This window comes from Giraffa tippelskirchi, chromosome 5 (genome assembly GCF_054371585.1).
Source record: "Giraffa tippelskirchi isolate mGirTip1 chromosome 5, T2T-mGirTip1v1.2.pri, whole genome shotgun sequence".
Taxonomy (NCBI): Eukaryota; Metazoa; Chordata; class Mammalia; order Artiodactyla; family Giraffidae; genus Giraffa; species Giraffa tippelskirchi.
This window is the reverse complement of record NC_137279.1, coordinates 176,016,116-176,028,866: the sequence shown is the minus strand read 5'-3', so window position 1 is coordinate 176,028,866 and position 12,751 is coordinate 176,016,116. Positions and strand designations below refer to the sequence as shown.

Here is a 12,751-nt window from a genome sequence, read left to right as displayed (position 1 = left end):
TGTCAAAACAAGAAGTGAGCCACATACTAACAAGTTGTTAGGTCAATTTAACTCCACCCTTGTCAGGCTCATCAGCAGGCTTTACCAGGCATGTGAGAAGGTGATGCTTCTGACGAGAGCCATCTGACGAGAGGCTCCGGGAACACGGAGAAGCTGTGCACCGTCACGCAGCACTACTTAGGTTTCCTCTCTGGCTGTTTTTATTTTGTTACACATTTAATTAAGAGCCTTCCCAGCAGTTATGCGGAATCCTGCTTCGAAAAGGCGGCCACAGAGCTCTCCTCCCCCCACCCCTGCCACCAGACATCTGACTCCTCCCTGCACTCTCGCTTTCAGAGCTTGGCTGGCCTTCAGGAGCCAGACCCAAACCAGCCACCAAAGTCTGCCCCAGTCATCTCTTTTGGAAGCTATGTGGCCTTAAGAATTCGATTATGCCTAGCTGGGTCTACCAATTTAAGCCTCAGGTTTTAATTTGGCTTTGTTTTCTCATCTATAAAAGAGAGACACCACTTCCCACCCAAGAAGACGGGTAGGAGGACTGGGGGACATATGGTATGTGCTCATTAACATTTTTTTAAATTGCACTTTATTACAGTCACCGCCACTTTCAAAAGGGTGTATTGTTTGTATTTGGTCCCTTAATTTCTTACTCCTGATTTGTTATAAATGTATCACTCTTTCCCCGTCCTTTTTATACCCTTGCCCCTTGCTTGTACCATGAGCTACCCCGAGAGCAGAGACGGTGTCTATATTTGTCTGCCTTCTCAGAGGCCCTGGCACTCATGCTGGGGGAACACACTTCAACCTTCTGTGCCTAAACAAGTTATGGATTTTAAGATTCTGCCAATCTAACTGGTTGTTTTGCCTTCATCTCCCAAATGATCTAATTTCTTCCATTTAATGAAATTCTTTTGGCATGATAGAGTAATATTATAATAGAAATATCAACTAAGAAATAAGATCAGAAACATAAAATGTCGTTCTTGAAATTGACGTTAGCTGTCATTTTCACATTTTCCTTTTTTCCTTTATTCCCTCACTCCCTTAGTAGTTAAAATAAAAAAGTGAAACAGATTCTCTCCAGGAGGTAAAGGAAAAGAGTAATCCAGAAACTGTGCTCATTAACATCTGATTTTCCTTTTACATGTGCTCTGATTCCCCAGCCCGATCCCTCTTCTTGATGACATAAGTTCCATCAAGATGCAAAGCGGCCTCCTGAGTCACCAAGATTTGTCCAGAGCCCGCCATGCCAAGGTCTCCAATGCCAGCCATCCCCTCTCCTTGTCATGGAGAAACTGACCCCAAGCTTCAGAGGCCCAGCCAGATAGTCCCCAACATCAAGCACAGGCAAGCTCTCACATATGCATATAAGCACACACCATTCAGCCCTATCACAGAAGATGCTGAAACTGGGTGTTTGGGACATGAACATACCAGAGAGAGAAAGCCACTGGGAGAGCGGGAGTCTCAGCTAACTAGAGAAACCAGGCCTCTGGCCTGGGCCACACGAGCCCCAGAAGCCTGGGTGTCAGCCTGAATCCTGCCCCACCCCGGATAGCTTCTCCTGTGTTGGAGCTCCCTCCCCAGGAGTCCCTTCTCACTTGAGTGCTCAGAGCTGCCCAGGATACGGAACCCTGTAAACCAGAGCAACAGCCTTCCTCCTCCTCACCTTCTCCTTGGAACCCTCCCCTGACTCATCTCTGCCTCCAGGCACAGCCCCTATAATTTCCCCAACAATGAGTGTCATCGGGAGCTCTGGAGCATGTGGTATGCAGTCAGCGTGCATACGTGATCTAAGGCCTGGGGGAGACAGGTGTGTGGGTGAGTATGTGATACAGGCTTGCTCTTCCTCCTGCCTCACCTAGAGGGTTGGGTCCAATAGCAGGCTGGACAGCCACCAGGGTGCAGAACTTCACCTCAATGCCCAGCATCCAAAAGGCATAAAAAGGATCTTGGTGAGAAAATAATGCCTGAATTGGAAGGAAATGTCACTCCAGAGCCACGACTCCCCACCCCCACCAATACCCCATCCTATGCTCAAAAACTCATACACATACATACACAGAATAATTGTTGCTGCCTTCAGTCACAAAGAACACAAAGGTATTGATCCTATCAATCCTCAGCAAATAGTGGCCCCCCCACCTCCACCCTGCTTCTGTTCCCTGGGGACTTTCTGAAGCCAAGTATCCATGAGAGTAGACAAGAGGCAGAAGTGCCAACCCAGCAAAGGAAACAGCTCTGTCTTCCAGAACTGGGGCAGGATCAGGAGACAAAGGAGAAAAAGCAGTGGGGACAAGGGAGGAAAAGAGGAGGCTGGTGACCTGGCAGCAGCATTCCTCTCCCATCCCCACACGGGGCTCTCTGTGGGATCATCAGGGCCTCGCATCCCACATGAGGGCCTAACATAGCATCGTGGTTAGGAAGATGGACCCTGGAGCCAGGTTGCCTGGGTCTCAATTCTGGCTCTGCGTGTCCCTGGGCAAGATACTTAACCTCTCTGCGCCTGAATGTCTTCATCTATAAAATAGGAATAATAAGAGTCCCAAGGGTTAGTAAATGAGTTACTATTTCTAAAGCATTTAGAATAGTAAATACTATGTGTTTGGTTTAGAAGAAAATTAAAGACCCTCTTTTAACTCCTTTCTTTCAGGGCAGTAACGTGTAGCCCACAATAGGAAGAGCTCTCCTGGCAAAGGTAAGAAGGCAACAGCAGGGCTGGAAAGGAACATCCAAAGGCAGAAGGCAGAGCTCCCAGCCCTCGTCTTGCCCAGCCAGCCCCAAGATCCAAGGACTGCCTGACCCAGCTGCACTGTAGGCTTGGACATTTGAGACTGTGGAAGGCAAAACTTGGTCCCACAGGTTCCAAGCCCTGTCAGAAAAGGAGTCCTGCTCATACTCACATGACTTTTAAGTCCCAGTCTCCACAGGTGACAAAAATTGACTTGACGTTTGGATCTAAGAGGCCTTCCTTCGCCATCCACTCATCGACCCTCTGAAAAGTACACAACAAGAACAGATGAGATTTTCCTTTTTTTTTTTTCCTGAGTCTCTGAAGAGCCACAACAGTGAAACGCAGATAAGCTGCTTGTAATCAGAGCAGGAGAAAACTGTAATCTTATCCCACCCAGAGCTCCACTCTGGGCTCTCAGCCTTGGCTCAGAACTATGGAGGCCCTTGCAGGATGATCCCTGCAGGCAGATCCCACAAGCTCAAGTGCTGGAGGGGTGGGTGGGGGGCAGGGAGCCCCTCCACTCTCCCAGTGTCTGGCAGCCCACTCTAGACAGGGTAAGGACAGATGCCAGTAGGTCAGTCCAAATACCTCTGGTCCTCAAACCAAGGTACTGCCTAGCATAGACACAGGCTGGCCTGGACCATGAGAATGGGCTGGAAGGAGGCCCCCAAGCAGGGAACTCCAATCCATAGGATCATTCACTTGTTTGGTCATTCCACCCTCCCACCAAATGCTTACTAACCAAATGTATTAATTTACTTATTCTCCAAATGAAGGTCAAGTTAATTTTCACCAAGAGGCTAGCAGAAGAGGCTCCTCTGCTGGGTTGTAGCCCCATTTTGACAACTAGGAGAGCACAGCCTGCTCCAGTAGCTAGAAGTTCATCCACTGGCCCCAGAATCTGTATTTTTCTCCTCCTGGTTGGGGATTCAAATTCAGCAGAATCTTTTGAAGGCTGAGCTCAATTCCTAGACAGGGAAAGAAACTGCTCCTAAACACACTTTAAGTCTTTCTTCCCCTTCATCCCTTGGATCCATTTTATTATTTGCACTCACACTGCAAGTACAAATACTAAAAATCAGTATATAACGAGAGAATTATCATAAAGCATTCACGAAGCAGTGCCTACTTTTCAGAAGATCCCAGGCATGGGGCAAGAGTGCAGCAGATCACACCGCTGTGCCACTCACACAGGGGGATTATTTTTAAAGGCTATATCGCACAGTCGTTAGAAACTCAGGATTGAAAAATCAGACACATCTGGGTTCTAACCTTGGCTCTTCCGTATCCTGGCTGTGTCACTGATGGGAAGTCATTTAAAAGTCATTTAACCCCTCTGAACTTCAGTTTCCTTCATCTATAAAACGAGGTAGGATGACTAACCTTACAGGGTTGTTTTGTGAATTATATGTGATAATGGATTAAGTGCCTACCTAAAAATAGACAGTAGGCTGGGAAGAGGAGGAAGACAGATCATCTTAATATAACAGAGGCATCAATGGAGAAGCACCCAAGATGCCACTGGACCAAGAAGAGCCAGAGGCCAGCCCCACCTTTCATGGGGAAAGGCATCAGAAAGGCTGCATAAAAGTGACTGAACTAAAGACTGGGTGGCTGAGTTTGCCTGACAGCTTGGAACACAGGACAGGAGGCAAAGGCACAGACACCCTGTGTCTGAGAAGCAGCTGTCTGTTTAACGTCTGCCTTTCCCACCAGACTATCAGCACCATGAAGGCAGGGGCTCTTAGGTGTCTTATTCACTGTCCTAATCCCTAACCCAGCACAGGCCCTTCTTGATCTCTTGATTGAAATATGAATAAGAAGTAATGTGACTGGAGTTCTGCAGTGACTGAAAGGAAGGGCAGGAACTGAGGCCGGGGGACTAGGTGAGGCCAGACTGTGAAGGCCTGTGTACCCAGCAGATAACGGACAGCCCATGATAACCCTGGGCTTCCTGGATCCTCAGAGGTTCAGGAGGTCTGGCCCAGCTGAAGCAGTCCTGGAGCAGGGCCAAGGGTCCCATCCAGTTTCATGGCTACGGCAGCCCTACCTCCTGGGACATCAGGGCCAGACTCTGCAGACCCTCTTCACAGTGTGCATCCCAGAGCATCCTCTTCAGTGCAAGGGTCTCCCCGGCAGCTAAATTCTGGACCTTCCACTGCTGAGTGTGTGTCTCCTGGGCCACTCTGGCCCCAGCCCTTGCACAGACACACACGCACACACACACATGCATGCACACATGCATCCTTTCCCTAGGGTCACCTAAAGAAAATTAGGTAGACATTACATAAGAAAAGAGGTAAGGCAAACCTGGAGCTCCCTAAGTCAGCTAATCTCGCTCCGGTTCACTGGCCTTAAATCCCCAAGGTAAGTGCCCCACCTGCTAGGGGGCTCCCCAACGCCCCAACTCCTGCACAGTGGTCCTGGAAAAGAGAGCAGGACAGGACAGGACTGTCAGGAGGCAACGCCCAGCAAGATCAGGCCTCTACCATGGGAAGCACTCACTGCTCCTTGGAAGCTTAGGGCCAAGGCCATTCACTCATGCAGCAGGTATTCAGTGAGCAGCTTCTGCTATGAGGCTGTCCAGGGAAGTCATATGTTTGGAATCAGGCCTGTCCTTTTCCTTCCCTTCTCTGTTTGAATGGAGAGATGGTTGGAGGGACCACCAAGACAACCCACAGTAGACAGCCTTCCCAGCTACTGAAGGTGTGGAGAAGCCCAATCCAACACCGGCTAAGAACAAATGTGTTGAACAAACACCCAGCCGGTCATCTGCTCAGGGCCTTGGTTAGGATGAGAACTAGCTCCTCAGCTCTTAAACCAGCTCAGGGCTCATGGGAAAAAGCGGAGCCCAGTCTGGTCTCCTCGACCCCCCCCCCCAGAGACTCCCTCAATGCCAGCAATCTCCCCTCTTCACCCACAAAGTACACTGAGACTGGGTGAGACTCAGACTCCTCTGACCACCCTGCTTCAGGCTTGGCTCAGGGTCAGCAGGAGAAAGCCTCCTGAAGACCAATCTCCCCCTCAACCAGCACCACCCAGGAGAAAACTCCATAACCTCAACAGCCCTGGTTTGGTGCTGGCCCAGAAAAAGCATCTTCCTCCCAAGATCCCAGCCAGAGACACTCCAGGGAAAAGCTGCCTGTCCCCTGGCCTCGCTCTGGGATGCTGGCTGGAAGATAGGGATGGAAGGATCCCCTCTTTCTCCTTGAGTCTGGTCTTGGAGAGAGCAGTCCAGGCTGAGGATACCCCTTAGTCATAGGGGTGAATCTCCCCACCCAAGAAGAGGGTCAGTGGGGCTGGGAGACACCTCAGAGCTCATCTTCTCCCAACCCTTCAAGAGCCTGACCAGCCACAGAGCCTGGGCCTGCATGCTCCCTGGGACCGGGAACACACTCGGCCACTGGGTGAGCCTAGACCTGTCTCTCTGGCCCTAGTTCCACCCTGAGGAGCCCCAGGAAATTCAGTCTCCATTTCTCTCCCCCATGGGACAGGCCCTATGGGCTCAAGAAAGAGATCCTCTTCCTTCTCCCTGCCACCGCCCTACTTCCCCCAGGTGGACTCCCTCCAGGGCAGGTGTGCCCCGCTATCCTCCCAGACACTCAGCTTGCTCCTGTGATCAGGGCAGAGCTTTGGGCTTATTGCTCTTAAGGATAAATAAAGCACCTAATGCGATCGGCAGGCTTTTTCTCCTCTCCCCTCCCCCTAGAGAAGGAAGTGCGGGGGTGGGGTGGGGGGGTGTGCCTCTCTCCCTCTCTGAAAACCCCAGGCCAGCAGGGGTGGGAGATGAGCTGAGGCAGAGCACAGCTTCCCGATTCCCTCAGGCTGGAGCACGAGAAGCAGCATCTTAACCTTTTCCAGCTCCCCGAGGAGAACATCCCAGAAGTGTGGTCTCTGCCAAGGGTTCTAAAGCCTTTAATTTGATTTTCCTCACATAGGCAATTGTTGTAATTATTCTGATTAGGAATCATTACCCAGTGCAGCCTCCGCACCCCTGACAGGCACAATGCATCCAGCGGCAAGCTGCAGTGGGGCAGGCGGGCCGGCCGCACCTCCTGGAGGAGCTGACAGCAAACAAAAGCCATCAATGGGGAGTTCTGGGTGAGTTAATGAAGTGCTCACATGCCACAAGAAGCCAACACTAAAGCTAAACAAAAACACCTCCAGTCCCTGGGGCCGCCCGCAGTGCTGCAGCTCGGCTCCCCTGCTTCCAGCCGCCTGGCGCAGGCTGCCCGAGTCACCGGAGCCACCGGCCAGCAACAGCCTCAGGCTGCAAGCAGGCGGGGCTTCCGCGGACTCCCGGGGGCGTGCGGACATCTTGTCAGTAACCCTGACGGGAACAGCTGGAGATGACAGATCAATGGTTCAATACTCTCAACAGCATGTCACTGATGTGACAGCAAATGTTATTCTAATCAAGCCATAATCATAGTCAAATTACATGGCTACATTCTCAGGAGGGGAGGGAGAGGAAGGCGGCAGGAAGGGGTCAGAGGTCAGGAATTAAAGGTCACTCAACCTACCTCCAGCACTTGCTGCAGGCTTGGCTGACCATCCACCATGGCTTGAATAATCCCGGTGAGCTGAAAGGAAAGAGAAATAGCCTATGGGTGGAAACTGGGGATGCAGGGACTCAAAGCTGGACTAGAGTCTTTCTGTTTTCCTCCTTCTACAGTAAAAGCCTCTGACCTGCACAGCTGTAGGCTCCAAACCTGACAAAAGCCTTGGGGATCACGTTCCCCCACAACTTCCTGCCCCGAGGTGCGGGTGCATATCCACATAGGGAGCACGGGCTGGGTCTCAGACCTGTTTTCAGCTTGCATTTTGCAGAAAATCTGATTTTACACATCTTTTGTATTCAGTAGGTGCAATAACTCCTCCCCAATTACTGTGCTAGTAGTCTGCCAGGTTCCTCTGTCCATGGGGATTCTCCAGGCAAGAATACTGGAGTGGGCTGCATGCCCTCCTCCAGGGAATCTTCCCAACCCAGGGATCAAATCCAGGTCTCCCACACTGCAGGCAGATTCTTTACCATCTGAGCCACCAGGGAAGCCCAAGAATACTAGAGTGGGTAGCCTATGCCTTCTCCAGGGGAACTTCCTGACCCAGGAATCAAACCAGGGTCTCCTGCACTGCAGGCAGATTCTTTAGGAGCTGAGCTACCTGGGAAGCCCAAGTAAATTCACCTCCAGACTCCTTAGGAGTTCCTGCAGAACTCAGGGAATGCCCCTACATGGGACCAGCACCTCTAGTTCCAAGCCCCCCTTTCTCTGAGCCTTGGTGTCCAGCACTTCCCCCTCTGCACCAGTGAAGGACCAGGGTGCCCCGCAGGCATCCACCCTTCACCCTGCATACCTGGGCCCTCGATACTGGCTGGCCAAGCAGGAAACCAGCACCTTCAGCAGAGGAAAAAGCCTACAAACCTGGTCTAGAGGATTTCTCACTCAAGGGCCTCTGCTCCACCGAGGTCAGGCCTGGGTTCAAACCAGCTTGGTGCTTTGGTCTGCTTTATTTTGAAGTGGAAAATATCCCTCAAGTACAGACTAGAGAGGCTGCCTGCAGGGCCTGCGGCAGGAGGCCCCTGCACAGACGTGGACCCAGCTGGAAATCACCGTGGCTGGCGTGCCCCTGGCCACTTCCAGACAGAGTAGCATCTCAGGCCTGCTTGGAAACTTCTCTTTTTTTTAAGTGTGGGGGGTGGGGATTAAACTCCAATCAAACTATAATTATGTGTAATGAATACCAAATACCCAACTCACAGAAACCGCTGGCTCTAAGAGGGAAGGTTATTTTCTCACAGCAACTTACACAGAATGGTAATACACACCTTTTAGGGAAGAAATTTTCATTTTAAGAACGCTGAGTTCCTCTAGGTGGGTTTCTGTAGTTCATCAAGTCATTATTAGGTGGTATTTTAAGGAAGTGTAAGGACACAGCCACTCTATTTTATATTCCAGAAACTGTTTTTATATTAATCTGTATTTTAATTGGGTAACAGCTGCTGCCTACAGACTTCCCATGGTCTAAAAGGAAAATAAATTAGAAAGATTAACTACACTGTTGTTTCGCGAGGCTTTAACCCACAGCATGCCCACCCGGCTGGCACTTCCACACCCTTTCCTTGCTTGGAAGACCAAAGAACTGCCCAGCAGAGGGAGGGCCTGAGCCAAAGAGAAGAAAAGGTGGTCCCTTGAGGGCTCGGGTGGGGATGGGGAAGAGCCTCAGGTTCGTAGCTTTCATCGTGGAGTGCTGAGACTTTTCCTTTCATTCAGTCAGCATCTACTGCTGGAGAGGCTGGGCCCCACTCAAGCAAGCAGGGATCCAGCCGTGAAGAAAAGCATGGCAACCCTGCCATTGTGGAATCTGAGTTCTTCTTGGCAGCCCAGTCCTGGTCCAGTCCAGTCGGCATCCAGAGCCACACTGAGCAGGCAGGGCCCTGTGTTTTGTCTCAGCAGGGTCTGGAGTAGGCCTGTTGCCAACTCTAGGTCCCACAGCCAGATGACTGGTTGCACCCACGACTGCCCTTTCTCGCCCAGCCTCTCTACTGCTAGGTTCTCCTAGGGCCAAGTCACATCCCCAAGCCTGGCGCTGGGGCTTTGGATCAGGATAATCCTGGAAAAGAGGGCACACAGCCACTTGTCGGGGAAAGCCCCAGGGTCTGCGCACAGTCTCATGTCCAGTCTGAGTTTCCTGGGGCAAGGTTAGGTCTCCTCCTCTTGGCTCCCACCAAGGGTCACTCAGATGAACTCTGAAGGGCTTCCAGAAAACCCCTCTTACACAGGAGACCAATAGCATCCTTGCCAAGAACCCTCTCTCCTTGGAGATGGGACTAAGGTCAGCACCTGCACTAGGTCCCAGGAAAAGTACTACATCGAAAACAACAACAGAGGCGCTGACCTGCAGGGTCTCTCACCAAAGACTAGGCCCGCTTCCTATCACCGTGGGGTGCGGGGGTGCAGATGGTCCCCAGGATTCTGGGGCTTCCTCACACTCCCCCACAGTGGCCAGAAATCCTAGAATCATCAGCCTGGGAGGAGTCTAGTGAGCTTGGCTTCCTCCCTCTCTCCATGCTTCACCTGTGGTCCAAGGCATGGCTTACAGCTTACAGCTAAGGGACTTGAATTCAACCCCCAGAGACACAGGGGCTTGAGATCCTTTCAGGAACAGGCCTCTCTCCCCTGCATTAATGCCTCCAACAATGGACCACATCTGATCAGCTCTGTCAAGGCACTCGATGAAGATGGTGGAGGGTGAAATTTAAGAAGTCAATCCCCGTACCTGATACCGACAACCTATAAGACATACCAAAAGCTGTGAGGAAGAGAGAAAATACAATAAAATACATACTGGGAAGTTATACCTTAGGCCTAACCTAAATCTTTCACGCTGCTGTTTAAGCCCATTCCCACTTGGGTTAATATATGTTTGTAAAAAGCTTTCACATCCTCACAATGAAAGGTACTAGAGCAAAGCCAAGTATTTATTAAGCTGAGAACCAGGGCTCACAGGCTAAACAGAGCTCAGAGACCTTAACCACTTAAAGCAGGAGAGGTGAGAGGAAGGATTAATGTGTGCTCTGTGGCTCCTTTCACTGAGGGATTACAGATTAACTCCCGATTCCCCAGACTCAGAAACCACAAGGCGAGGGGCTTCTGACCCTGACTGATAACGTGACTGGTGACTGAGATCCCCTACCCGCACCACAGCTCTGTCTGGGGACGAGTGGGTTTCCTCGTTCATAAACACGGGCAACTACAGGAAGCAGCCCTGGACGCTTGCTGCCAATAGCATGTCAGCATCCAGTGCTTTCTGCCTTCACAGTTTATCTCCAGTACAATCGTATTCTGACACCAAGACAGTTTGTTGATTACATAAGCACTTGTCTCTGGTGTGCAATCTGATAATCAGACCCACTCTTTCTCCTCAGACAAAGAGACCAATAAATCTCACCCTTTACAAGTACAGGTGCAAGACAAAGCCCTTTACTGGCATTTAGCAAAATGGGTATTTTTTCCTAGTTTTTTTTTTCCACAGTGACAACAACAACAAAAAGGACTGCACATGGTCAGGGACTGTGCAGCAGCCCAGCTGCTAGAGGCAGAGACGTAATGAGTTGGAGTGGATTCTAGAGGTGGCAGGAAAGGGCTTGGGAAGGAAGAAAACATACCCCCATCCTGTTTCTGTCAGAACATCTCCAGGCAGCCTATCAACTGGGACTAAGAAAGGACCTCAAGAAGGCTAATGACATGTTGATCATTCAGTGCAGTAAGAGTGTCTGCATGCGGGCTGCAGATTCACTCAAGGCAGAACCCCTCTTTCGGCTGCCCAGCACTGAGCCTGTCTCTCTCCTAACACAAGCCTGTGCTTGCGCATGCACACACATGGCCAGGGTTCTTAAAAAACACTTCTGGTGCAAGAGAGAAAACCCTCCTGGAGGACCTGCTTAGAAAAATCTGGAGATTTGGGGTTGTTCCTCACCCTTACCAATGAAAAATTCCTTGTGGCTGGAATGATCTCCCCCCCGTCCGCAAAGGCACATACTGCCAGACTGGATGAGGTCTCAGAAGGACAGCCCCATCCTGTGTCCGTGTCTCCCTTGGCATTACAGTCCATCTAGTACGAAGACAGGGCGATATCTAGATAACCTGAGGTTTTCCAAAGAAGACATTACTTACTCAAAAGAGCAGTGAGCAGTACAGCTACTCTGGGGGGAGGCAGGCTGTGGTGGAAAAACTCCTTGACACCAGTCACTTGAGGAACATGGATTTTTACTTGGTGCCAGGCCCTAAGGATAGGACCGACAGGGATCACATCTAGTTTCTGCCATCAAGGAGCTCACAGTCTAGTGGGGATATGGATAAATGACTGCAGTATAATGTATCTGACTGTGCTATGCCGGGTTGAGCACAGCCCAGCCTGGGCTCAGTAAAGCTTTCCCAGAGAAGGTGACCCTGAGCAGAGTGCTGGAGGACAACTAGGAGGGCAGGCGAGGCACACAGGCAGAAGGACCATCACGTGTAGAGGTGGACTGAGGAAAGTGAGGGGGAGCTGAAGCAGGGAGATCCGAGGCTGGACGAAAAGGCAGGGACCAGGCCAGGGAGAGTTCTGAGCTCTGGGAGCCTGAGAGAGGATGGCAGAATCCATGCCTACAGCACAGTCACAGCCTCACTTCAGAGCAGGCTTCATAAGGAAGATCCCATGCCACCAAGCCTACTACCCTCCAACTTATGTATGCGTGTCCTTCGGTGAGACTTTCCAGAAAAAAGAAACATCTCTCATCAGAGTCTTACAATCCCTTCTCCCCTCCCTCAAAAGAGAAGCAGTAGCAACTGTGCTCTGAAAAACACACGTTTCCCAATATCCTCAAGCATCCACTCCTGCCCAGAGCTGAGCTCCAGCAATGCTTCGTTCCATCCCTAAACAAGTACCAGCTTCCCCAATTTAGGCCTGCTTGTCAATGCCAGGCAGTGAGCTGGAACTAGAGGCCCCAAGGGGGAGGCCGCACACAGAGAGGAGGAAGAAAAAGATAAGAGGACACTATGCTTTCAGGCCAGTGGAAGGCTCAAGAGCCTGGCTAGTTTCAGGAAAGTCTTCCCTTCCCTTCCCATAAGGAAGGGAGTTTTCATCATCATCATTAAAATGACGATTTTTTCCCAAAGTGGGAAACAGGACAGATTAGCGCCCCCTAGTGGTACAGGTAACTCCCAGGGGAATGAGGGGGGAAAAAGTTGTCCCCAGTGGAAACAAGAGCCTCATCATCATTGGCTGGAACAAGAAAAGGCTTGAGAGACTAGACACCTTGGCAGATGGATGCCTACAACAAAAGGCCCACCTGGGGCACTGGCATCAAGGCCAGGAGCTCAAGACCACATATCTGAGCTAAGTCAGTATCAGAGACCAGTGAGCTCCCCAACCAGCACAGGCAGGCACTTCCCCAACCCCCTCCACACCAAAGAGATTGTTTGGGGACTACTCGAGAACTTCTGTCCTCCTGATTCACTCATATGGAGAAAGCAG

The 12,751-nt window shown here is 50.9% G+C and overlaps 1 protein-coding gene across 21 annotated transcripts in view; it reads right to left on the bottom strand.

The window, feature by feature from the left end:
- Positions 1-12,751, bottom strand: part of ERI3 (ERI1 exoribonuclease family member 3) — a 130,397-nt gene that overhangs the window by 82,087 nt on the left and 35,559 nt on the right. For all 21 annotated transcript variants that reach the window (XM_081488795.1, XM_081488810.1, XM_081488793.1 and 18 more), the window contains 2 exons: positions 7,258-7,317; positions 2,904-2,995 (listed from right to left, as the gene is read on the bottom strand). In XM_081488795.1, the coding sequence (XP_081344921.1) occupies positions 2,904-2,995; positions 7,258-7,317 (152 nt within the window). The remainder of the gene's footprint in view (positions 1-2,903; positions 2,996-7,257; positions 7,318-12,751) is intronic.